Source organism: Apis cerana, linkage group LG16 (assembly GCF_029169275.1).
Source record: "Apis cerana isolate GH-2021 linkage group LG16, AcerK_1.0, whole genome shotgun sequence".
NCBI lineage: Eukaryota > Metazoa > Arthropoda > Insecta > Hymenoptera > Apidae > Apis > Apis cerana.
In genome coordinates this window covers 4,878,235-4,904,677 of record NC_083867.1, presented here as the reverse complement: position 1 = coordinate 4,904,677, position 26,443 = coordinate 4,878,235, and the positions used below count along the sequence as shown (strand labels likewise).

The 26,443-nt window shown below is 20.7% G+C and overlaps 6 protein-coding genes and 1 long non-coding RNA gene across 17 annotated transcripts; 4 read left to right on the top strand and 3 right to left on the bottom strand.

The window, feature by feature from the left end:
- Positions 1–134: 134 nt before the first annotated feature.
- Positions 135–2,297, top strand: LOC108000249 (uncharacterized). Its single transcript, XM_028667988.2, has 5 exons — positions 135–468; positions 578–800; positions 892–1,075; positions 1,170–1,336; positions 1,431–2,297. Exons 1-5 carry the CDS (start codon positions 365–367, stop codon positions 1,590–1,592), a joined length of 840 nt encoding a protein of 279 aa, XP_028523789.1. The 5' UTR covers positions 135–364; the 3' UTR covers positions 1,593–2,297.
- LOC108000482 (dihydroxyacetone phosphate acyltransferase) lies at positions 1,131–4,663 on the bottom strand. The gene is made up of 6 exons (XM_017060838.3): positions 3,941–4,663; positions 3,463–3,873; positions 2,869–3,376; positions 2,469–2,758; positions 2,141–2,394; positions 1,131–2,048 (listed from the first exon to the last, which is right to left on the bottom strand). The coding sequence occupies exons 1-6, from the start codon at positions 4,230–4,232 to the stop codon at positions 1,719–1,721; spliced, it is 2,085 nt and encodes a 694-aa protein (XP_016916327.1). The 5' UTR covers positions 4,233–4,663; the 3' UTR covers positions 1,131–1,718.
- A 564-nt stretch (positions 4,664–5,227) lies between these two features.
- On the top strand, positions 5,228–13,679 carry LOC107993257 (eukaryotic translation initiation factor 2 subunit 3, Y-linked). Of its 6 annotated transcripts, XM_062086565.1 has the most exons (9): positions 5,228–5,362; positions 5,902–5,965; positions 6,091–6,201; positions 11,986–12,219; positions 12,304–12,462; positions 12,543–12,772; positions 12,842–12,986; positions 13,085–13,254; positions 13,337–13,679. In XM_062086565.1, the coding sequence occupies exons 1-9, from the start codon at positions 5,291–5,293 to the stop codon at positions 13,571–13,573; spliced, it is 1,422 nt and encodes a 473-aa protein (XP_061942549.1). In that variant the 5' UTR covers positions 5,228–5,290; the 3' UTR covers positions 13,574–13,679. The 6 variants fall into 6 exon arrangements, with proteins under 6 accessions (XP_061942549.1, XP_061942550.1, XP_016916324.1 ...); XM_062086566.1 differs by lacking the exons at positions 11,986–12,219; positions 12,304–12,462; positions 12,543–12,772; ... (1 more) ...; positions 13,085–13,254; positions 13,337–13,679 and adding exons at positions 8,602–9,774; positions 9,857–9,997; XM_017060835.3 differs by lacking the exons at positions 11,986–12,219; positions 12,304–12,462; positions 12,543–12,772; ... (1 more) ...; positions 13,085–13,254; positions 13,337–13,679 and adding an exon at positions 8,602–10,541.
- Positions 13,675–17,409, bottom strand: LOC107993256 (metacaspase-2). 4 transcript variants are annotated; one of them, XM_062086559.1, is made up of 6 exons: positions 17,259–17,409; positions 16,736–16,934; positions 16,302–16,641; positions 15,452–16,207; positions 14,192–15,333; positions 13,675–14,108 (listed from the first exon to the last, which is right to left on the bottom strand). In XM_062086559.1, exons 2-6 carry the CDS (start codon positions 16,774–16,776, stop codon positions 13,967–13,969), a joined length of 2,421 nt encoding a protein of 806 aa, XP_061942543.1. In that variant the 5' UTR covers positions 16,777–16,934; positions 17,259–17,409; the 3' UTR covers positions 13,675–13,966. The 4 variants fall into 4 exon arrangements, with proteins under 4 accessions (XP_061942543.1, XP_061942541.1, XP_061942545.1 ...); XM_062086557.1 differs by having other exon boundaries at positions 17,389–17,408; XM_062086561.1 differs by lacking the exon at positions 17,259–17,409 and adding an exon at positions 17,113–17,256.
- Positions 17,410–17,425: 16 nt separating this feature from the next.
- Positions 17,426–19,649, top strand: LOC108000264 (TBC1 domain family member 10A). 2 transcript variants are annotated; one of them, XM_062086578.1, is made up of 6 exons: positions 17,436–17,587; positions 17,720–17,948; positions 18,291–18,420; positions 18,525–19,098; positions 19,165–19,434; positions 19,501–19,649. In XM_062086578.1, the coding sequence occupies exons 3-6, from the start codon at positions 18,308–18,310 to the stop codon at positions 19,615–19,617; spliced, it is 1,074 nt and encodes a 357-aa protein (XP_061942562.1). In that variant the 5' UTR covers positions 17,436–17,587; positions 17,720–17,948; positions 18,291–18,307; the 3' UTR covers positions 19,618–19,649. The 2 variants fall into 2 exon arrangements, with proteins under 2 accessions (XP_061942563.1, XP_061942562.1); XM_062086579.1 differs by lacking the exon at positions 17,720–17,948 and having other exon boundaries at positions 17,426–17,587.
- LOC108000271 (uncharacterized) lies at positions 19,621–22,684 on the bottom strand. Of its 2 annotated transcripts, none has more exons than XM_062086580.1 (4): positions 21,769–22,684; positions 21,170–21,654; positions 20,814–21,077; positions 19,621–20,685 (listed from the first exon to the last, which is right to left on the bottom strand). In XM_062086580.1, the coding sequence occupies exons 2-4, from the start codon at positions 21,533–21,535 to the stop codon at positions 20,416–20,418; spliced, it is 900 nt and encodes a 299-aa protein (XP_061942564.1). In that variant the 5' UTR covers positions 21,536–21,654; positions 21,769–22,684; the 3' UTR covers positions 19,621–20,415. The 2 variants fall into 2 exon arrangements, with proteins under 2 accessions (XP_061942564.1, XP_061942565.1); XM_062086581.1 differs by having other exon boundaries at positions 21,170–21,461; positions 21,769–22,509.
- Positions 22,685–23,615: 931 nt separating this feature from the next.
- Positions 23,616–25,934, top strand: LOC133667502 (uncharacterized). Its single transcript, XR_009833180.1, has 2 exons — positions 23,616–24,083; positions 25,017–25,934. It is a non-coding gene; the product is annotated as an uncharacterized LOC133667502 (long non-coding RNA).
- The last annotated feature ends 509 nt before the right edge of the window (positions 25,935–26,443 follow it).

The window sequence follows — 26,443 nt, the reverse complement described above, 5'->3', positions numbered from 1 at the left end:
ATATTTTCTTAAAATAAAAAAAAAATTTTTTTAAATAAAAGTTTTATATAATTATACAAAATTTTGTAGAAATATTTAGTTTAAATTGATGTCAATCTAATCTTTGTCCTCATTAAATCTAACAGAATCTCTACTTGAAATAATAACATCCTGACTTCTGTCACACTATATGATAATGCAAGTATATATTTAGTTAGTGTCTGTAACTCTGTAATACTGAAAATAAGGACAATTTATTTATTTATTTTTTTATTTAAATCATATATCATTCCATATATTTATACGTATACAAATGTTATTATAAAAAATAATTATATATATATTGTAATAATTTATATAATTATACATAATTTATATAATTACAATGCACATAATTAATATATTAATATTCAAGATTTTTTTATTGAACATTAGTTTAGCAGAATGGATAGAAATTCCTCAATTTTCTAATGAAGAAAAAGTATACAAGTAAGTACATATAAAACCATTATTAATTAAACAATTATTTTACAATCTAAATTATAATCTATATATTAGAATCAAATTTTTATTAAAATTGTACATTTATTATTTGTAGAATACCTGTAAAACAAGATCATTTTTATAAATTTACTCAAAAGGAAAATCAGTTCTTTTATACATATCAAAATATTACTTATAAAAATTTAAAAGGAAAGCAAACAACAACTAATAAAACTGGAGAGTATAATTTTTATAAATTAAAAAATAATATCAAAGAAGAACCTATAATTTTAAAATATTTTAACAAAAATGAAACAACAGATTCTTTAATAACCAAAGTAAATAAAATATTTTAAATCTAAAATTTTTTATCTTTAATTTAATTATGAAATAATAATAGCAATTTGTTTTATTTTTTTTTTTTTTTAGGAAAAAAAAGAAAATAAACAATATTTAGATAAAATTTTTATTGCAAATGATATAGGACTTTTGAATTATCTTCCAGTGAATATACTTGAAAATGTTCATTATATTTTAAAATCTCAACCTGCATCAAATGATGGAAAAATTCAATTTTTAAAGACATTTGAAAATACATTAATTTCTGAAATAGGTAATATATAAAAATAATAATACAATAATTAATCCATATAATAATAATAATCATATCAATATAGTAATGAAATATTTATTTATAATATTTTCAGAAGTTCAACTTGTAGCAAATACAATAATTGCTCGAAAAAAAAGAGGTACTGATCAGTATGATCACAATTATGATTATGAACATGCAGCAGGATTTCCATCTATAGAAGGTGCACTTATGGCTATTTCATTTCTTACATTTGCTGTTTATCTTGTTAGATTGGTCATGGTAATTAATCATTGATTTATAATGTTTATCATCATAAATAATAATTATATTTTTTATTATATTTATTATACATTTTATACAATAACTTTTTCAGCTTTTATTTAGAAATATGAATAATTCTGCATCGACTACTGGCGCTACTTTACTTCTTGGCAGAAGAAAAAAATCAGTAGGCAAATTAGATGATGATATAAGAATGATTCTTAAAGATATACATAATTTTTCTTCTAAATTTAAAAAAAAATCTAATATATGAAAATGTATACATTAATTAGATAAATATCTGTATCTAATTATATTAAATAATAAAATCTAAAATAATTATTTATATAATTTCAAATGTTTAAAAATATATTCAACATTGCTTTAATTTATCTTATTTTTATAATTTAGAAGAAACTGATGGTGATAATATAGGTAATAAAATTGTATTAAGATATGAACCTAATGGATGTTTTAATGAAAGATTTTGTAATTGTGTAAGAATTTGTATTATTTTAATTTTCTCAACTTGATATATACCTTTTTTTTCATATGGTATTAGAATACCTTGTATTATAAAATTGGATATTGTTGTATTAATTAAATCAATTGATAAAGAATAGGGATGTTTTCCCCATTGGCGTTTTTCAAGAAATGCTTTTTCTATTTGCTTTTGTGTTTCAATTAAAACTGATTGTATTGTTATATAATTTAATTTTGTTTCATCCCACTATAATTGAAAAAAATTATTATTTATATATATTTAAATATTTAAAACTTATATAATTAAATATAAAATATCATGAAAATATTAAATTTTACCTCAAATAGAACAAGACATGTAACATATATTGTATCTATAAATGGTAATATTACATTATAGAGAAGAGAACAAACTTTAGTATTTTCTTTTTGTATATATATATTATTTTGAATACTTATATAATTTTGTTTTAATAATAAATTTAATGTTTCTTTCCATTCAGATTTTATTACAGATTCATTTTCTATTAAAGGCATTGCAAATTCTGTACTCAATAATTTTCTCAATAATATATATCGTTTAAATGCAATCCCTACATATAATACAATAATATATAAATTTAATTTTTTTTATATGTAATATATTATAAATATAAAACAATATTACCAATTTCAGTTTTCTTTATTCCTATTGTAATAATGACAATAGCTGGTTTTATTAAGAAGGATAAAGTTGGATTTAGATAAATTGAAATATTAATAACTGGTACAGCTATCCTCATAGTTTTTTCTGACAAAGTATGGCCTTTAACATAAATATTATTTTTCAATTTCATTGTTCTGTATCTCTCTTTAAGTCTTAAAATTTTTGATATATCAAATACAAGTAATTCTTCATGACATTTTAAACTATCTAATATTTCTTGTTTTATGTTGCTTGCATTTGCATTAAGTGATCTATAAAAATTTTTTTTATAATATTTTATAAAATGATATATATATATATATATATAAAATATATATTTATAAATGTATATAATATTAAGATTAATATTTTATAATCTCACCTTTCTATATATACTGTAGCATTAAATACTTTTAAAATATTTTTACACCATAAATAGTCATTGACTAAATCATTTAATGTATATGGATTATCTGGATTTGTTTGACTTTTTTCATTAAATAATAAAGCAATTAAATTAAAAGGCATAAGTATTGTATTTTTTTTATGTGAATCTATTATGCAATATGCCAAATTTTCAGTAACAAATGTTGGTAATTTTATATGAGGTGATAACACTTTTGTTTTGCGTTGTTCCATACTTAAAAATTGGCATGCAGAAATAGGTTCACCAATATTAAAAACAACACGTCCATAAGCATGTGATTTCTGTAAAATAGATAAAGATTGAAGTAAACCAGCAGTAGATTCTTTTGGTTTTGGTACACCCAAAAGTTCATATGTAAACAACAATTCTTCTGGTGGTCGTTCATAGTTAATACTAATAGGTATAAAATATATATCAGGTACACCACCTTCTAATAAACTTTCCAAAATAATTGACAAAAGACCTTAAAATTAAATCATTTTTGTTATCTTCTCATTAAATATTATATGTAATTATATGTAAATTATTAAATTATTAATTTTAACACACCAAACTTTGGTATTATACTCTTCAAACTTCTGCTTCGAGTACCTTCAATGAAAAATTCAATTGCTCTGTCACTATGTTCTACTAGAGATGCTACATATGTACTAAATATTCTTTTGTATAACAAATCATTAGAAAAACTGCGCCGCATATAAAAAGCTCCTGTTTTTCTTAATAATTCTCCTATTATATACATATGATAAAAATCCATTCCACTTGCAATATTTGGAAGTGCCATATCATAAGAGAATAAAATATATGATAATAATATAAAATCTAAATAACTTCTATGAGAAGGTGCATAAACATATTGTACTTGAGAAATTTGCATTTCCTTTTTCATTTTGTATATTGCATTTTCATTGATATAAATACTCACAAAAATACGTTTAAGAACTTTTGAAATAATTAAACCTAGAATTTAAATATTGTTTTTATATAACTTTAAAAAATTAAAATATAAGATCTTAAAAAATTTTACCCATCCAACGAACAGTAGTTAAATGTGCTTTGCTAGCCATTTCATTTATTATTTCATAAGCTTCTTTGATCACTTTTTTAATATCTGTTTGAAGTACGGTAGCCAAAGAAATAATTGTTAATTTAACTTTTTCATTATTTAAAACTGCTTGAATCATTTTATTTCTAGAATATACAGATTCTGGTGGAAGTTTATGTGGTAATAACGGATCCATTGAACGAGAAACCCATAAAATATCATAATCTTTTCGTCTTGCATACAGTAAATCCACAAATTTTAAATTTTCTCCCATTTTGAACTTGAAATATTTGTGTAAAATAAAATTATATTCCTATCTCGATTTGTTACGTTACGAATATCTTGTAAAAATAGCAGAATTCAACTAGAGTTCAATGATCAATGTTCGCTTATTTTCAATTCAAATGACGTTTATTTATTTAAATTTCTTTTAATTATACTTATATCTGTATATGTTGCGTTATGTACAAAGTAAACTCCAGCATTTTGATGGATAAGAAAAATTAATAACTCAAAAATGAAAAAAAATAACTTTAATTTTTTTAATAATAACTTTTAATAAAGATAATTAAGTTAATATAATAATGAAATGATCAACATACTTCTACATATCATAGTAAGTAGAAAGACTATTTTTGAAACTAATAATTATGTGACTAGTCCATAATGGAAAAAGAATTACTGACGAAAAAATAACAAAATTTGAAGTCAAAACTTAAGCCTGGTTTATTAAAAATAACATTTTTAAAACTTTGAATTTTAATGGAAGAATTATATAATAATTTAGTAAACATTCGAAATTAATTTTGAGTTTTAAGATTTCATAAAATTTTGAATTCGAATTTCGCAAATTTAAAAACCAGCTTTTAATTCATTTTTGATTGAAAGTTTATAATTATTCGAAATATAAGTTTAATTTATTAGTTTCATTATTTAATTGTAATTATAATAATAAAATTTCTATTAAAAATTTTGATTAAAATTTTTGTATGAAACTTATGATTATTTATTCTTTCTCTTTTATTTTAAAAATTCAAAATATTATATTTTTATTAATAGATTAAAAACGAATAAAATTTTAATTTTAGATTAAAATCATATATACAAAATTATATTATATTTATTTTAAAATCAATATTAAAAAAAAATTAATATAGAATTGAGAAGATAAATAATCTGAAAATATTGCTTTAATTTGAAATATTTTCATTTGGCGCTACTTCTGCTTTCTTGATTCTTTTAACTAGTAGTCATCTACATTCAAATTAGCTATTACCTTTTTTTAAGTATCTATCGCGTGGTTTACGTGTTACGGAAAGGGATTTAGTGATTATGGGTGGTGAAGAAGGTTTAGGAGTGACTACGGGTCAACCAAATCTTTATAAACAAGATCTTTCAAAGCTTGTAAGTAAAAAATATACTTATATATTTTTATAATCCAAAAATTTTCATAATATTTTATATAACCTCAATTCGTATTAGCATACTGTCATTATTTCTACTTATATTGAAAATATAAATTTTAAATGAAAATTTTTATTAAAAAATTTCGAAATGTATATTATTATATATTTTTTAAAATTATATTTTATTATAATATTAGTAATATTATTAATTAAATAAATTAGTTAATAATTTAATTTCAATAATTATTAATAATATTTAGATTTGATATATATTATCATAATAATGTTATACACTTTTATTTATTGCTAAATTAATAATAAATATCTTATCATTGACATTCTTTTTTCATAATAATTTCTTATAATATCTAAGAGTAAGTTAAAATATTATATTCATTTTATACAATGTTGTTATAAATTTATTTAATTAAAATAAAATATAATTTCTTTTATTTTAATTTTTTAACTTTTAGTTTCCTTTCAATTATAAAAATTATTTTATTATCTTAATATATAAATTTATAAAACTTTTTTTAGGATGTTAGTAAATTGACTGCATTATCTCGTGAAGTTATCAGCAGACAAGCAACAATTAATATTGGTGAATATACTTTCTTTATTATTTTAATGATATATAATTATCATTAAAATGATATATAATTATACATATAAATATGAAGTTAAAAAGCAATATATTACAAAATAAAAATTTAAAATCTTCTGTAGGTACTATTGGCCATGTAGCACATGGAAAATCTACAATTGTAAAAGCCATATCGGGAGTACAGACTGTTCGTTTTAAAAATGAATTAGAAAGGAATATTACTATTAAACTTGGTAAGTAGATTTAAATAATTTATATAAAGCTAATATGATTTGCAGTATTTTTATGGATTTCATTTTGCATATTCTTTATTATTGCTGCATAAATAAGATGTTTTTTTTTCATTTTTATCTTATTATTTAATATAATATATTATCAAAATTTAAAAAATTATAATAGTTTAAAAATAATAAATATAATAATTATAACAAACTGTAATAAAAATAAGATATGAAGAGATGAAATAATAAAAATTATAAAGTCAATTATTATTACATATATTATATTATTTATATTATTATTATATATTTCTCTTATAATATTAACTGTATTATACTACTATATTATTTACATATTATATATTATATATCATATATTATTTATTATATATATTATTTCTTCAAAGTATCAGTTGATACATAAGTTTGCAGATAAACATTTTTTTGTTTTTATTTGTTTTTATTTTTATAATGTAATGCTATAATATAAACATTCAATAAAATAATTTAGGAAAATTAAAAAAATTCTTCAAAGAAAATAGTTAAAAATAAAATATAATTAATAAATTTTTAAACAATAAAAGGCACAAATAAATGAACGATTAATGATTTAATATAAAAATAAATTTCATTTAGGATTATTTTAAATGTTTAATGAATTTTCTTACATAAAACTATTTTCATTTTAAAAAAATCTATTTTCATCGTTTATTACATAGATGGCGTTAAATATAAGTTGTCGCCATTTCATAAAACACTTTCAAGTCGCGGGATCGAAAATATTTTACAATTGATATTTTCAAAAATGTTAGTTTATTTATAGTATTATGTAATTATTTTAAATATTAATTTTTATTTATTTAAATATAAATAATAATAATAAAATAGTTCTCTTATTTTTTCAAATTATTTCCTAATTTGTATTCATTATTTATTCATTATTGTATATTCTTTCTAAAAGAAAATAATTTTATTTTTTATTTAATAATTTCAAAGTATAATTATTTATATTAAAATATATTAAAATATTAATATTAAAATATATTAAAATATTAATAATAAAATATAAAAAAAATTTATGAAATATTAAATTTAGAAACAAATTTAAAGAATAATAATACATACCAAAACATTGATATAGCAATATAAAACAATATTTATTTATTTATTTATATATTATTGCTATTATATTATATTTATATTGCTTTATTTATATTTAATTTGATATATAAATGATTTAAATATATTTTTCATTCAAAAAGTAAAATATATATTAATTAAATTATTTTATAAGTTTCAAAATAAAATAATTTTACATATTTAAAATATTAAAATCATTGTTGTTGATTAAAGCATACCTTAATAAATTGATTAAAAGTATTATAAATATATATAAATATATTTTTTAATAAACTATTATTTTAATAAATTTAATTTTATGTAAGATATAATGCGTGTATATATATATTTTTTATATTACATAATGAAATATATTAAGGTAAGTGTAATTGTATTAATTATATTTTTATTATTAATAAAATTTTTGTAATATATATATATATATATATATATATATTATATAAATGTTTGTATTATTTAATATATATGTATAATTATTATAATAATATATAATTATATTATTTAAAATGAGTATTATTGTAAATGTAATTATTGTAAATGTGTTAAATAAAATGTGAAATATTATAATATGTATTATATATGTATGAATGTATCTATATATATGTATGAATGTATTATATATAAATGTATTATATATATATATTATATATTAAATACAATAAAAATAATTATTGATTATATTAATTCATATTTTATTTATTAAAATAATACATAATATATAATACATAATTTAGTTAATTATAAATAAAGTAAGTTATAAAGTTTAATAATAATAATAAGTCTAATAATAGTTATAAAATTATTTTTAAACAATTATATTTTAATAATTTTATAATTCTAATTATAAAAGTAATTTTATATTAGTATTAAGGTATGCTTTAATAAATCAATTTATATATGTTTTAGAAAAAAAACTATGATTTTATTTTATTTATATTGTAATGTAAAAATTAAAAATGAATATTATTGTATTCAATCAAGTAGAAATTTCAAATAATATTTTCATATTTCTATATCATATATATAAAATATTATATATGATACACTTTTTTATAAAACAATTCTATATATAAATCATGTTAATTTCTTCGTAATAGCATCAAATATATTTTTCAATAAATGAATGAGAAGAATGAAGAGGATTCAAAGGATTTTTGATGTACAAGGTGATAACATTAATACTTAAGAAAAAGGGGAGGAATGGTTACAAGTTAAACAAAATATGGAAAAATGTGACTGGAGGGAATGACATCCTTTAAATGTTTGGCATTACAGACACTCGTGCAGAGGACAGTACCAGAGGGGAACAAGAAGCAAATCTTGGCTACACAAGCAAAATGTCTACACGAAGAAAGAGACCAGCCTCTCCAGGATATGTTCAACCACCAACTAAACAACAGAAGCTTGATCAAAAATTTATTTTTCCTCAAGAAAATAATTATAATGATAATTATTTCTATGGTAAATCAAACAGTAGCAATTCCAGTAATAGTGATGTTTTATTTAAACAAAACAAAGAAGAAGAACGAACAATTAACAGAAAAAATTCGGACTATTTGGATAATCAAGAAGTTAGCATGGAAAATACAGAAAATAAATCATGTGCTGATAGTGATATTGAAAAATATAAAATATTTTGCAATTTAGGAAATGTTAAATTGAAAGAGCTTAGAATTATATTAGAAGATATAAAACATATAAATACGAGACATAATACTAAAAGTGGAATGAAAACATTGTTATCAGAAACTGATATTTGGGAAGTAGAACAAATTCTTGCAAAGAAAGAAATAAAAGGTGTGCCAACTTATTTGATCAAATGGAAAAATTGGGATTTAAAATATAATACTTGGGAACCTATATCAAATTTGATAAATTGTTCAGATATTCTAGAAGAATTTGAGAGAAATAGATTACAATTACTTGAAAGTTTTAAACGAAAAGTAAATTTTTATCCAAATAATCAAGATATTGAAAAATTCTTAAATTATCTTAAGCGCGGAGGAAAGACATTAACATCAATTTCTGTTGAATCAAATACAATGTTCATTAGTATACTTAAATTTTTGAAACAAAAATATGTCAAAAATAGTAAATTGGAAAAAGTTATAAAACATGATATTCTTCGTATGTTAATTATTGATTTAAGGAAAAAACAGTTAAAATCTTTAGAAGATTGGGAAAATGAAATGAATATTATTACTAAAGGTAAACCATTAATACGAGTAGAGAATATAATAGATTTGGAAGGGGCACCTCAAAATTTTTATTATATAGAAGAATATCTACCTGGTAGTGGAGTCATAATACCTGATGATCCACCTATTGGTTGTGAATGCAAAACTTGTAATTCCAAAACAAAGTGTTGTTTTGCTCAGGATGATGGATTATGTCCATATACTTTGAAACATAAGATTCGAGTTCCACCTGGAACACCAATATATGAATGTAATAAACGATGCAATTGTGATATAGATTGCATTAATCGAGTAGTGCAGCGTGGCACCAAAATGCAATTCTGCATTTTCAGAACTGCCAATGGACGAGGATGGGGTGTGAAGACTATGAAAGCAATTAAAAAAGGGAGTTTTGTCACACAATATGTAGGAGAAGTAATAACAAATGAAGAAGCTGAAAAGCGCGGCAAAGAATATGATGCTGCTGGTAGAACGTATTTATTTGATCTTGATTATAATGAATCTGAAGAACAATGTCCATATACTGTTGATGCTGCTATATATGGTAACATTTCTCATTTCATTAATCATTCTTGTGATCCAAACTTAGCAGTTTATGGTGTTTGGATTAATTGTCTTGATCCAAATCTTCCTAAACTTGCATTGTTTGCAACGAAAGATATTAAACAAAACGAAGAAATTACATTTGATTATATGTGTCAATCATCAAAGAATAGCGAAAATTCTATAATGCAACGTGCATCAATGAAAGAAAATTTGAATATATACCCAGAATTTCAAGAAAATATACAATTATGCTCAGAAACATCAGAATCCGATTCATCGAACAATAAAACTTTATGCAAATGTGATGCTCAGAATTGTAGACGATACTTATTTTAAGTTTTTTTTTTTTTATAAATTTATTGTATTAATATTTAAGTAAAATTGTATAAGCAAATAGTTTCAATTATTTTAATAATCCTCGGAAAAATGATGTAGACTTTACTAGAATTAAATTAATTTTGTTAATGATTATTTCTGTATTTTATGATTGAATAGTATATATTTATAAATTATATAATTACTTAAAAAAATTTTAAATATTTAACAAATTAATATTGAAAATATAATTTTTACAATTTTATATGTATTTGTTAGAAGTAATTATATATGTATTATACTATATGTTAATATTTTTTTTATTGATATGATTGTTAAAAAAATTTAAAATAATGAAAATAATATTGGTTTGTATATTCATAAATGTTGTCATAAATTTAACACTACATATGTTATTATCAATATAAAATTTTTTATAATCAAATATGTTTAATTTTAATGAACACTCACTATTTATTAAAAAAATATCAATTAAAATTAAAGGATAATTATTTCTGTTATAAAATGATTATAATTTAATACTTATAATTTATAATTATGTAATTAATACTTATAATACTTATAATTTAAAAAACTTTGTCATGGCAATTTAATATTGTAGCAATAAAATAAATTGCATTAATATATTTACATATCTTCTAAATATGAAATTACATATAAATCATGAATTTCAATAATGTTATATATCATTAATATAGCTTTTGTATCAAAGTTTTATTTTATATTTATATATAATTATTTACGATGTTTCTGTGAAACTATAATAATATATTAAAAATATCATTTTGCTAAATATAGCATATAATTTTTTCCTTCACACAATTAAATTATAAAAATTATTTATAATATATAATATTTGATAAGATATTTTAATACAATTTTATTTTGTATTTTTGTAATAATTTTTAATTCTAGTTAATAAATTTCAATTATATATATATAATTATTAATTATATATATATATATATATAATTGAAATATATGTGTATTTAAATATAAGTGTGTGTGTGTGTGTGTATATATATATATATATATATATATATATATATATACACATATTTATAAAAGCATTTGAAAGCAGAATCTTTAAGATATTAATAATTAAAATCATAAATATTTAATATATAATTTATATTATTTAAAAGATATATTAAGAACTAAGAACATATTAACATATTAAGAACAAAAAAATAATTTTTAGAGATGTTATATTTTTTTATAAAAAAAATTAATATATTAAATTAATTTTATTCATATTTTATTAAATAAATTTTAATTATTTTATTAATATTTTGTGTTTTAATTAAGTTCTAAACAGTTTTAAATCATTTAAAAATATGCATAAAAAAAATGTTTTTTTGAATATAAGTAAATAAATATATATTATTATATCAATTATAATTAATTTGTATTTATTTTTTATGATTAATTCCAGTGATTAATTCTAATTCTTCTAATTTTATTTATTCATTTATCAATAATAATAACAAAAAAAGAAGAATTTATTAAAATAAAATTAAAACAAAAATATTTTAAGTTTAAAGTAATGTCACGATTTTTTTTAATTTACTTGTTTCAGGATATGCAAATGCAAAAATTTATAAATGTGATAATGAAAAATGTCCAAGACCAGGATGTTATATATCTGGAGGATCAAGCAAAGATGATTCATTTCCTTGTTTACGTCCAATTTGCTCTGGACGATTTCAACTCGTACGTCATGTATCCTTTGTTGATTGTCCAGGTCATGATATTCTTATGGCAACTATGTTAAATGGAGCAGCTGTCATGGATGCGGCATTACTTTTAATTGGTATATAATTAAAATTTTATTACATTATATTTACAATAATTATTAATAATTATTTAAGATATTAAAATCAATAAATATTTATAGCTGGCAATGAATCATGTCCTCAGCCTCAAACATCAGAACATTTGGCTGCTATTGAAATTATGAAACTAAAACATATTGTAATTTTACAAAATAAAATAGATTTAGTAAAGGAAGCTCAAGCAAAAGAGCAATATGAACAAATTTTAAAATTTGTACAAGGTATTTCCATCTCAATATTAATTTTAAATAATATTTTTATTTTATATTATTAAATAAATCTTTTTTTTTTTCTAAATTAGGTACAGTAGCTGAAGGAGCACCTGTAATACCAATTTCCGCACAACTTAAATATAATATTGAAGTCTTATGTGAATATATTACAAAGAAAATTCCAGTACCTTTAAGAGATTTCACTTCAGAACCGAGATTAATTGTAATTCGATCATTTGACGTAAATAAGCCTGGTTGTGAAGTAGATGATTTGAAAGGTGGTGTTGCTGGAGGAAGTATTTTAAGAGGAGTATTAAAAGTATGTTATAAATATATTTTTTAGTTTCATTTATTACATAAATATAATTTATTTATTTTTATTTTTTAGGTGGGTATGGAAATTGAAGTCCGCCCTGGATTAGTATCTAAAGACAGTGAAGGAAAATTGACTTGTCGACCCATTTTTTCACGGATAGTGTCATTATTTGCTGAACAGAATGAACTTCAATTTGCTGTTCCTGGTGGTCTTATTGGTAAATAAATTTAAATAAATAATTGTAAAAAAATATATATGAAGAATATATATTATAAAAATAAAAAAATTGATAATATATGAACGATAAATTTTAAGGTGTCGGAACAAAAATTGAACCAACATTATGTCGAGCTGATCGTTTAGTGGGTCAAATTTTAGGAGCTGTAGGAGCTCTACCTAAAATTTTTATTGAACTTGAAATATCATACTACCTTCTTAAACGATTGTTAGGAGTCAGAACTGAGGGTGATAAGAAAGGAGCAAGGGTAATAATTATAAAATAAATAATATAATAAAAATATTATATTAAAATATTTTTTTTTATAATTATGAAATATTTGATAATAGGTACCAAAATTATCGAGAAATGAGGTCCTACTAGTAAATATTGGATCATTAAGTACTGGAGGTCGTGTATTAGCTACGCGTGCTGATTTAGCTAAAATTAGTTTAACGAATCCTGTATGTACAGAAATTGACGAAAAAATTGCGTTATCACGTCGTGTTGAAAAACATTGGCGTTTAATTGGTTGGGGTCAAATTTGTGGTGGACAAACTATAGAACCAGTTATAGATCGAAAATAATTTCATGATTATTAAGAAGATTTGATATAAAAAATAAACTAAAAATAATTTCTACAACGTGAAATGTTGTTTGAAATGTTTATAATAAAGTACGAAATATATATAATTTATGTATTATTTAATATATTACCTGAAAATTTTATTTTAAACATAAATAAATATAAAATTTATAAACAAGGTTTGTAAAATATCAATCATTATTACAAAGTAAATATTTTTCTATATATTACTTTTTAATATAAATGCTTGGTAATTGATTAAGTTAATTAGCTCTCTTTTATTTTGTGTATATAATATATTTTTTAATTATTTCTATTTTATATAAAAATAAATAGAAAAAAAAGATTAAATATTATTTAATTATGTATTGCATATTGAAATATTTTATTTTAATTATGTTAAATTAGGTATAGATATATATCCTGGTTGAATATATGAAATTGACATAGAAACATATGCCAATAATATTGGTACACTTTCTGCATCTTGCATTAAACGATGCAATTCAATTGGTTGTATAAATGAATCATCTTGTCTAAAACAAAACATGATTAAATTTTATGAATGAATTTTTAATAAATATATTTATTGTATATATGACTAATAAAAATAAATTACCTTATTACAATTATTCTATAGTGTGGAAGACCAGGATTTGCTTTTCTATAAGTTTGTGTATTAGAATAAACATTGTATGAAATTTTATATTTATTTTTCTTTTTTCTTACAATTTTTTCTGGTGCAGACTTAATTATTTTAAGTTTATTAAAAACTTCTTCAAGACTATTTGCATTTTTTGATCCAACAAGAGGACTGCGTAATTGTCCAACTACTTGTATTTCATTGCAATCTTCAATTATTTCCTTTCCTATATCTTCATCTTCAATAGTAATTGTTTTTATTTCAAGCCATTTAGTTTTTAATTCTAACCATGATGATGCTCCTGGTAATGTTTTAAATGAGGATTGATAGACTTCATCATTAGAATTTGATATTGTATTTGTATTTTTATAATGATTTTGTGACCAATTTCTTTGATATGAATCTGAAACCGATAGACTTCCAGCAATGCTACAACGTATCGATGTATTTTCTATAATTCTTTGATGATATAATTTTCTTAATGGTAAGAAATTTTGATGATAATTATGATAAAACTGATTTCGAGTAAAAAAATCTCTAATTACATTATTACTCATATTTGGTATTAATAAATTGTTCATTTGCATTGATGTAAATCTATTATGATGAACAGTATTATGATTATCAAGAGCAACAAATACATTTTGAAATGCATTTCGCCAATATAGATTTCTATTACATGTATAAGGCGATTTATTATATATATAATTAGGATTAAAATTTGTATAGTGTTCATGTTGCATGGAAAAATAATTTTGCATAATAACATTGTGTACATTTGTTTCTAAGTTATGATCTAATATATTTTTTTTATTACTGTTGTTACTTATAGAATTATTGTATTGATGTGTATTTTGAATTGCATTATTATTTGCATTATTATATATTAAATTTTGACCAGATCGCAATTTTTTATCTACTTGTTGTAAATTTTTTAATTTTGCACTTTCATAATGGTAAATTGTTTTAAGAGGTTTAATACTATGTGGTATATAACCTCTTGATATTTTTATTGTAATCACTGATTGAAATGCAATATTTGGAATTAAATTTAATAAATCCATTCGTGTAATTGGTTTCGGTATCTCTTGGATTTCATCATCAGATAATTCTATCACCTAATTAAAAAAAAATTATAAATTTTCTTGACATTAATATTTTAATATTATACAATATTATTAATATTATATTATATTATATTATATGCAATATTAACAATTATAAATATCATTATACCTCATGTTTTGATTTCTTAAATTTATGTTTTTTTGAACAGCATTCAGAATTTTTAATATTAGGATCTAAAATATCAGTAGTTGATAATTTATCTGTTCTTCTAGGTACTAATTTAACATTACGTTGTATACGCGATGCTCGCCAATTTGTTGATACATTATTTCTTTTGATATAATCATTCATTTGATTTGTGACAATTCTGATATTACTTAATAAAGTTTCATCTGATATAATTTCTACTTTGGATTTTTGTTTCTTTTTATCTTCATTTAAATTTAAATTAGTATCTAATTTTTTTTCTTTTTTTGTATTGTTTTGATATTCAAAATTTGTAGATTGAGTTTCAATATTTTCTACTGAACAAAGAAGATTTTCTATAACTTCATAGACACTATTTAATATATTTTTATCTTCTGTTGTATCTTGACAAATTTTTATGGAAAAATTGTTAATATTTGTATCAGTTTCTTTTGTATAATTAACAGATTTTTTATAATCTTTATTTTGTTCTTGAATATCAGTCATCCAAAGACCATTTTCAGGTTCAACAATAACTTTGCGTTTTTTGCCAAAATTTTCATCACTTTTTGCATTCTTTTCTGAATTATAAACAAAACGTTGTATACGATAACCATGTCGTATCAATTGACTATAAACTCTATATTCTTCCAATGAACATTCAACATTATCAATTAAAAGTTCATAGGCTTGTTGAATAGATAATGTTACATCATTCCATGTAAGTTCTAAACAATTCTAAAATAGAATATTTTATTTTTTTTATTGTATTTGAAAATAATTTTTATAGACATTATTATTTTATAAAAATAATTATTTTGGAATAACATACAGTTTCTAGAAGAAATAATGCTTCTTCTGGTATTAAATACAAGATACCACTTTTTTCCAAACCAAAACTACTCCAATCTTGACCAGAATATTTTTTTACTTTCGCTCTTTTTTGTGCAGGTAACCATTCTGCACTAGCTAACTGAGAAATACGGTCTACTCTTTCTATGGCTATTAAATTTTTTCTAGTTATAATACCCTTTTCAATTTGCATATTTTGAAGCCAAGAATTATTTGGTTCAAATTGTTTCATTTCAGATTTTGGAAGAGTTTTAACTGATTTTTCATATTCATTCCATGCATTATACTTCAAACCTTTATTTTCTAACAATTCCTCTGCCCTGAAAGATATCAATTTGTAAAATACATTATATTAACCTTATATAAAAGAAATTATTAAAAAAATAATCAAATTTATATTATTGAAAAACTCACGTTAACATATTAATAGAAATACTTTTTGTTCCTTCTGTCATGATTCTGTTGTTTCTTTTAGCAATTTTAAAAAATACTTAAATTCAATCACTCATTTGATAAAGTTCATTGATTTATTATGTGTATTGTTAAAATGATTTAAAGTATTTATGAAATTTTTTTGTGATTAAATTTGTGATTAAATGTAAAACCTAAATCTCTGTTAAATAAAAATTTATAAGATATATTTATATATATAACATATAATATATATATATATATATATATATATATATTATAATATAATTGTAAATATAATTGTCAAAATAATTTTTCAGTCAAATTCATTTTGTTTTCTTAAAAAATTTATGCAAGATTGAAAATATAAATATTTATACATATATATAATAACATATATATAATAACTTAAACTCAAAAATATTTCATTTTTTAATTATTTATTATTATTTTAATATTATTTAAATTTTATTTTTTTTTTATTCTAGTAAATTTTTTTTAATAAGAGATGAGATTTCAACTATACCTATATTTATAATTATATTCATTATGCTATTTAAGATATAGTTTCATTGCTTTTAATTCTTTTTTACTATTGGATAACTGTAAATAAATGAACGGAACTATCCAATTAATATAAAGTATGTGATAGTTACATTTAGAAATAAAAAAACTTCGCTATATTTGCTGTAATATATATATATAATAATCAATTATAACTGATATATATATATCTATATATATAGATTATAATTGACGTATATGAATGACAAAAGTAAAATATCGATAATTTAAAGCGATGCATAATATATTCTTTCGAGATTTTATATATCACACTTTTACGCATCATCGATGGTAAGTAATATTAATTCACTCGATTTGTTTTATTTTTCATAATGTGATAATGCGAAAATAAATAATTGTGTGAATTATCATATATATATATATATATATATATATATATATATGATAATGTGTTTATATTAGTTATCAAGTGGAAACAAGATACTTGACACGTATAAATGATTATAATTCGTTATACGAGTATTTTGGGCGTTACAAAACACTACTTTATTGAGCAACATATGAAGTATTGATATCTTAAACTATGATTGTGTTATTGTGTTATTTTTTCGGAACTCATTGATGTCTAACTGTCAACTGTCAATTCTAAAAAGCATTGAAATGTTTTCTTTTTTTATTTGGTTTTAATATTGTAAGTGAAAAAAATATTAATAGTTATTAATAAAATATTAAAAGTTATTGATTTATTTTATATTTATTTCATATACAAAACATATTTTGAAAATATTTGATAAAATATTTATAACAAATTTTAAAATTAATATTTTAATATAATTATTTATTTTTTATTTATTATTTTTAAATATATAATTATATTAATAATAATATTGAATATTATTTGATATATAATATTTTATATATATTTAGAAATAAAAATGTTTAAGCAATATATATTTATATATAAAAAATTAAATTTTTTTAATTAAAAATAACATATTATATATTATCAAAATTCTTAAATATTTTATTTTAGACAATTAGAAAAATGCTATGGCGTCCTCAGGATCACATAATGGGGATGCAGAAACCGAAAGTGATAAGTTTGAAGGATCTAAAATTGATCGACATGGTTTTCTTCAAGATTCCAATTGTAGCTCTGATAGGTAATATACAAAAAAAATGTATATATAATATATATGTTAATATAATAGTTGAGATATTTGAAAATATTTATATGATTTATTTCAAAACATGTTTACAATATTAGCCTCAATAAACAAGGTTTACCACCAGAGGTAATGCTAAGAAGAGAACGAAAATGGATTCAAATGTTAAATAATTGGAGTTATTTTATGAATACAAATTATCGTAAAGTCAGAGAGAGATGCAGAAAGGGTATTCCACCTTCAGTAAGGCTTCGTGCATGGTTAAATCTTTGTGGAGGTCAATTGTTAATGGATACAAATCCAAATTTATTTGAAGAATTGGTGGAACGATCTGGTGATCCAAAATATATTGATGATATTAAGAAAGATCTTCATCGCCAATTTCCACATCATATAATGTTTATTGGAGAAGCTCCTGGGCAAGAAGAATTATTTAAAGTATTGAAAGCTTATTCTATTTTAAATAGTAAAGTTGGTTATTGTCAAGCCCAAGCACCTATTGCAGCATTTTTATTAATGCATATGCCAGCTGTACAAGCATTTTGGTGTCTTGTTGCAATATGTGATAAGTATTTGATTGGGTATTATAGTCAAGGAATGGAAACATTGTTACGAGATGGAGATATTTTATTTGCTCTTCTAAAAAGAGTATCTCCTATTGCTTATAAACATCTAGTTAGTAGATTGTTTTATACATAATTAAAAATTAAAATATATCTACATTTTTGATAACCATTTTAGAAGAAACAAAAGATGGAACCAATTTTATATATGACTGAATGGTTCTTATGTGTTTATACACGAACACTGCCTTGGGAAAGTATTTTACGAATATGGGATATGTTCCTTTGTGAAGGTGTTAAAATTATCTTTAAAGTTGGATTAGTTTTATTAAAAGGCAGCTTAGGTCGTACATCTCTTACTAAACATTGTCCAACAGTTTATGAAACTCTTCAAGTATTAAGAAATCCTCCTCAACATATTATGGAAGAAGAAGCTTTAGTTCATCAGGTAGAATATTTCGTTTTTTTTCTGTGTATATATATTTTATTAGATAAATTCATTATAATATCATAGATTCGAAAATTAAATATAACTGAAGAAGATTTTGAATACGAACATCAACGTCAAGTAATGTTAAAGCGGAAAACAACAGAACAAACATCTTTTTCTACTGTTAATCGGACAGATTGATTAAAAAAAAAAAAAAAAAAAGAAAGAAAAAAGAAGAAGAAGAAATAGACAACATGTAAAATGAATAATGAGCTTACAGGTATTATTCTAAAGTGTGCCTTCCTTTTTATGTATATTTCATATTGTACAGATCATAAAATATATTTAACTATACTTTTATAATATATAGACATACATACAGGAAAGTTTGAAAAGTACCTTTGAAAACATCTTTTTTACAAATTTAAATAATTTTTGAATGTAATTACAGACACATACATTCCTCAAATAGATCACACAAAATAACTTATTCCTATTTTCTCTATTGTAATTAGAATTGCAAAGATGCACAATATTTATAGATTTTTATAATAATGTAGATGTTTAATGTTGTATTATTTCAAATATATCTCTAATTATATATATACTACACATAATTTTATTAATATTTATGTACAAAAATAAATAATTGTAAAACATTTTTTAAGAACAAAATTAGAAATATTATATAATGTTATTGATTAAGAATTGTTTTGTTTAGCTCAATGTTGTTTCTTGTTAAATTTATCTAAATATAACTATATATAACAAATGATATAATTAAATAGATGTTATGAATATATTTTGTCACATTATTTAGTTTTATTTTTTTTTATATATTATAATTTAATAGCTAAATTTAAAATATAAAATATAATCTAAAATAATATAGCATTTTTTATAAATTAAGTTTACATTTTTTTTCTTACAATAAATTTATTATAAATTTTATTTATTTATTATATATTTATTTTATTATTGCATTATTTTTATTATGAATTATTTAACAGAATTTATATAATGACTTATAAATTTATCTAAAAAATGGTTACGTTCAGTAGCATTCGTAACTATATTTGTCAGATAAAAGAAATCATCTTGAATATTTCGCTCGGGAAGTACATCAAGTTGAGTAAATTTCGGTAAGAACAGAACGCTCATCATAAATATAATTGCTATAGTGACAAAAGTGCTTATGGCTACAATGAAAGGATTTGATAATTGCGTTTGAGTTTGTGCAACTTTCGTATTGTCAAATGCAGGAATAGACTAGAAATATCATAATGAAGAGATTAAAATAATAATATAATATTTTTTATTCTTTTTTTTAAATTAAATGAATTAACTATTTGCAAATAATATAAGAAAATATTAAAAAATTATAGAAGTTTACTTACAATTGTTTTATAATCATGATTTTTTTTTAATTCTGATATGAAAGTTTTTAATGGAAAAAAATAATATTCATAGAGAGGCTGCTTGACCGGAAACTCTACATGAGTTTGACTAATTTGAGGTATTTCACCAGAAGAAAGTGCATTAGTTAATGAAGATAAATTAATTGTTGATCCTTTTTCTAATGCATTCTTATACATAGCTGCCAATTCTGTTTTTGTAAATCCAAGTAATTCTGGTTCTCGTACTTTAGTAGAAACGTGAGACTGAAAAATAAATAATTTTTTAATGATTTTATTAATAAATAATATAAATATATATAATTAATAAAATATGATTAAAAAAATTATTCATTTACCTCATAATAATGCGGAACATCTAAATCAATCTTTTTATTAAAAAGAATATCATATTGTTGAAAACTATGATTTTGATGTTTTTGCGTATTTCGTCGTATATTCATATTCATATTAATTTTTTGAATTTTATGATTTTGTCGATCTTCATTCATATAAATTACATTTTTATAATTATTATTTGATGATAATCGATCATAATTATTGATAGAAGAAGGAACATTAAATTCTTGAAGTTGAAGCATCACATTTTGAAGATATTCTCCACTCGATTCATCATTTGTTTTTATATTTCTAATAGAATTGAAAAATATTAAGATAAGATAAATTAACTTCATTATTTTCTTCGTATTTATTTGATATATCATTTTATATATTCTTATTCTATATAAATATATTTGTCCATTAATAATAAATGCATTTTTCTTCTAATAATTTTAGTATCTTTATTACGAAATATTTTCAACTCTCAATAAAATGTAAAAAACTGAAATAATTTTAGTTTTATAATTAATTTATAATTTCTTTACTATTGTTGTAATGTGTATTAATTTTCTATTCGACAAAAATGTTTTATCTTATTATTATAGTAACTAATCACCAATTCTAACTTGTTACTTTTTGTTCATTAAATTTCCAATTGTATTCGATAGTTTCTTTTTTCCTTTATATTTATAAAATACCATATTATGAATATATATAACGAATACTCGCGGTTGTATGTCCGCAATTGTACTAAGAGGGATAGACTGTATGAATATCCTCGATCAATTTATTCCCCACCAAGTATTCATGGAATTCTTGGTTATACAAGAATCCCATATAAAATTAAATGAACGCAAATATAATAATAAATATTAAAATTAATATTTTCTTTTGATATATTTCTAATTATTAAATTATCATAATAAATCTACAATTTTCAGAATGATTTTAAAAAAAATTTATATTTCTGCAATTATATTTTTGAAATATCAAATAATATATAATAATATAATTTGTATAATTAAAAAAAAAAAAAAAAGATTATTTGAGAATCTTCTTTTTTGAATAATTCATTATTTAAACTCGTATACATAATAACATTGGACGCAATTTCAACGCATAGTTAATATTATAATTATAATCTTAATGTTCATTTTGTATTTCGATCAATTTGATTCTATTTGTATAAAAGTCGGATAAGAAGATTATTATATGATTCATAAAAGAAATGGAAACAGTAAATGCAAATTAATTGAAAATATGCTACAAGATTAAATGCAATAATGATTTAGAAACTTTTATTTTTTGATATAAATTATAAAATAACATCAAATGAAATAAAATTAAAATAAAAATATAACTAAGATTTGGAATAATTATTTTTTCTTTTATTAGTTGACTATTTTATTCTATTATTTAAAAAAAAATTATTAAAAAAAAATTTGTATGAAAGTTTAAATATAAAAATAAATACTAAACATTAAACTATTTTCGTTAGCTTTCAATTGTACTAATATTTGTTTTAATTGACATAAAAGATAATGTATCAAATATTAATATTTTAATTTAAAAAATTTTATTTTCTTTATTTGATTTATTTTTTAAAAACATTTTTTAAAAATATTTGAGAAAAATTAATCGTCATATCAATATATTATACGAATGGTATATATATTGAATGACATATAATATATAATGTAGGAATTGCAGTTCACTGAATTTAGATCTGCGAGAAGCCGTTAGATGACAACATATAATTTTCTTTAATTATATTCGTTACGTAATTATTTACTGTTATTTCTTAATTGGTATACTTAACTATTATATTTATAATTGTAAATATATATATAATACATATATAATAAAAAATATTTATTATTTCAGTATTGTGTCTTACGGAATTAAAAAACTTCATGAATAGATGAAAAATAATTGAATATTATATGTGTGATAAATATATAATATATACTTAATTAGAATTCTATTTTTGTTTTTTAAATGTTTTTTAATTCGTAAGTCACCATGAAATATAAATTTAGATTTTGATTTTCAGATTTTCATCAGATGAATTAAAAAAATATACTATAAACAATCTACATTGTTATATTATATTATAACCTACAGTTATGTTGATAAAAGGAAGGGGGCAAGACAGAAAATAAAATTGCTCGTAGCTCATTATTGTGTTGTGTATTTCCTTTCACATCAAGTGCACCGTTACCGATATCGCTTTACAATTTTTTTTTTATTTTCATACAAAAAGATGATTCAATGATCAGTGCCGCTACAATATTTTTGTCGTTTGTCAATCATCTTTGCACGAAATCAACGAATTAATTGTCATTACACGTATTTCATAGATATAATATATATATATATATATATATATATATCTTTATCTTTAGCATAACCTTCTTTTAAAGTAAATATCATACAAAATCTAAAGATATACGAAATTTAATTTTTATTCTTCATTATATATGAACATAATATAGTAATACAATACACGGCTGTATTTCAATTTTATCTTTTTTATATTATTTAATTTATAAAAAGAAAAGAAAAAAAGATTCTAGTTTGTCATGGATCAACGAATTAAATCGGAGACGGCGGTAATAGGCCCTTATTTTAAAGCATTTATATTTTTTTTTTATAAAACCATTCTTTTCATGTCAATTCTATGTTTCAGACGATAATCACTAAATCGATTTGAATTTGGTCGTGTATCGTTCTTTTATATGTGCGCGCGCAGATTACAGTTATATGCACTAATTCCGATTGTTCAGTATTGTTCGATATCGGACGCGAAAATTTAAAGAGTATTGTTTAAGTATTGTAATCCTATGATATAAAACTCAATCACAATTAAATTAAAAGAATATATCTTAAAAAATATGTTATATATAGAACGGAAAAATATCATTACAAAAGGTTAGTGCTTAAGATGATTAAAAGCAATATCTAATAAAAATTTTTTTGTTTTTCTTTCACAATTTCAGTGTAAAATTTATCAGTAAAAAAATTATTCCTTCAAAATATTTAGTTGTTATATGTTGTTTACATATTAATTTTGCTACAAGAAAATCTTTAATATAAAATTGAAATAAAAAATAAAGCACATATTAACATAAGATTCTTTTATATATTTTGTTAAACTAAGAAACTTGTAATTAAAAAATAATATTAGATTGAAAAGAATAAAAATATTCTTTTCTAAAGAATATAGCAGGAATAAATTCAAATCATTACATTAGCAATAATTCGTTTTAAATTTTTTTTGTGCAATTAATACAAAGAAACTTTATGATTCGCTAAAAATAGGCCGAAATATATTTCCTTTTTTCAAATTTAATAGATGCAAAAAAAGATGTTCACTTATCGAATGTATATTACCCAATGTATTAGAAATTAACAACTAATTGTTTAAGTGTATATATATATATATATATATATATATATATATATAGAGATGGGTCGAAATCTGACTTAAAAAATTTAATTTTTATGTTTCATTTTCAAGAATTCAAAATTTTTTTTAATTTCGAGATTTCGAATATTCCATCCCTTATATAAATGTATATTATATCGTATACGAGAAATAAAACAATGACAATTCATAGCATATCTTCACGTCTACAATTCGAGTGAAACTTACATATTTGTACATGATAGCACGATATTTTTAAACGAATTTCGTACGTATTATCTAATCCATATTAGAATCATTTACTTGACAATATAGTCGAATAAATAAAAATTTCGATATAAGCTACAAAGCTTCCACGTTGAAGAAAATCATTTTAACGATTTATATATGTTGCTATTAATTGAATCATGTAAAATATTTTATTGCTATATTTGCAGGATAAGCAATGTCGTTACAAATTCCGATGCAACGTCGCAAAGATTAATAACTAATTATAAAGAATACTTTTGGTTATACTTTTTTATATTATCCTTCTATACATATTTTTAATATTTTTTACAATTCTGTAACGAAGAAAAATAGCTGGAAATATATAATGAAGTATACATATATAGAGAGATCTATTTTAAAGTCTAAAAGTGAGTATTTGAAAAAGCCATTAATTCAACATGTTTCTTGAAATACTCTATATATATAAAATATAAAAAGTTGAATACTCAAATGAAACATTTTTTCTCTTTGAGTATTGGAAAAAAGAATCATTATGCAATTTTTTGTAATTCTAGCAGTTATTTACAATGAAAGATTAATGCATATACATCATATCGATCGATAATTGAATATAAAATTCATATTTTTAGATTATACAAATATTTAAACATAAGTATGATTGATACTATTTCGAATAATTATAAAACAATTAATCAATTTTATTGGTAATCTCTTTTTTTTTGTAATATCTAATGCATAAAACATGCAATATATTAATCTTTAGATTATTTTCATGTTAATATTTAGACGATGGGAATATCTAAAAGGTAAAAAAATTGTTTAAGTATTAAAAATTTAACTATGTCTGTATAAAAATTCTTGAAAATTCACTTAAAAATTTTAAAATAATTCAAAATATCAAGTTATAAAAGTACAAAATTGATATTATAAAAACTGATTTCTATTGTCAATTGTATATAAAAAGGATCGTGATTCATATCACACATCTTAAACTCATCAGTCACAGAATATCACAGGAACGTTAGTAGGTGCCATTGGATTTATATATATCAAATATAATAGATATTATATTACTCGTGCATGTATTAAAAAATATAAAGAATAATAAAAAAACAAAATTTCAATCATTCTCTTTCAATTCAAAGTTCAAATTACGTTAATTGTCTTCATTATTAAGATAATATACTATGTTCATTATAAAAAGTTTTCTCAATGTACTTTTGTGAATACAAAAAGCAATAAAAACATAAGCAATAGTTAAAGCATGATGAAAAATAAATAATAATCATACAAAATGTGATTTGATAATTATCTTACTTGTTATTGCAAATTTCACTTTATGTATCAAAATTTATGTAAAAAAGTTTTCACTCTTCAAAGACTTAGACTTTCAAGCAAAATAGGTTTCCATTATATTTTGGAAAAATCTGCTTTCCTTCTTTCGAATTGTAATAAGTTATGCTGCTATTAATTGCCATTTTAGATCAGAGATAAAAGAAAATTCAAAACTTTTTTCTAGTAAAATCTCAAAGGTTTTTTTTTATTTTTAATTTCAATGATTATTATTTGTTTAATGCAGCACAATCATATTGATAACAATAATCATATAATAATCATGCTCATTGCTATTACA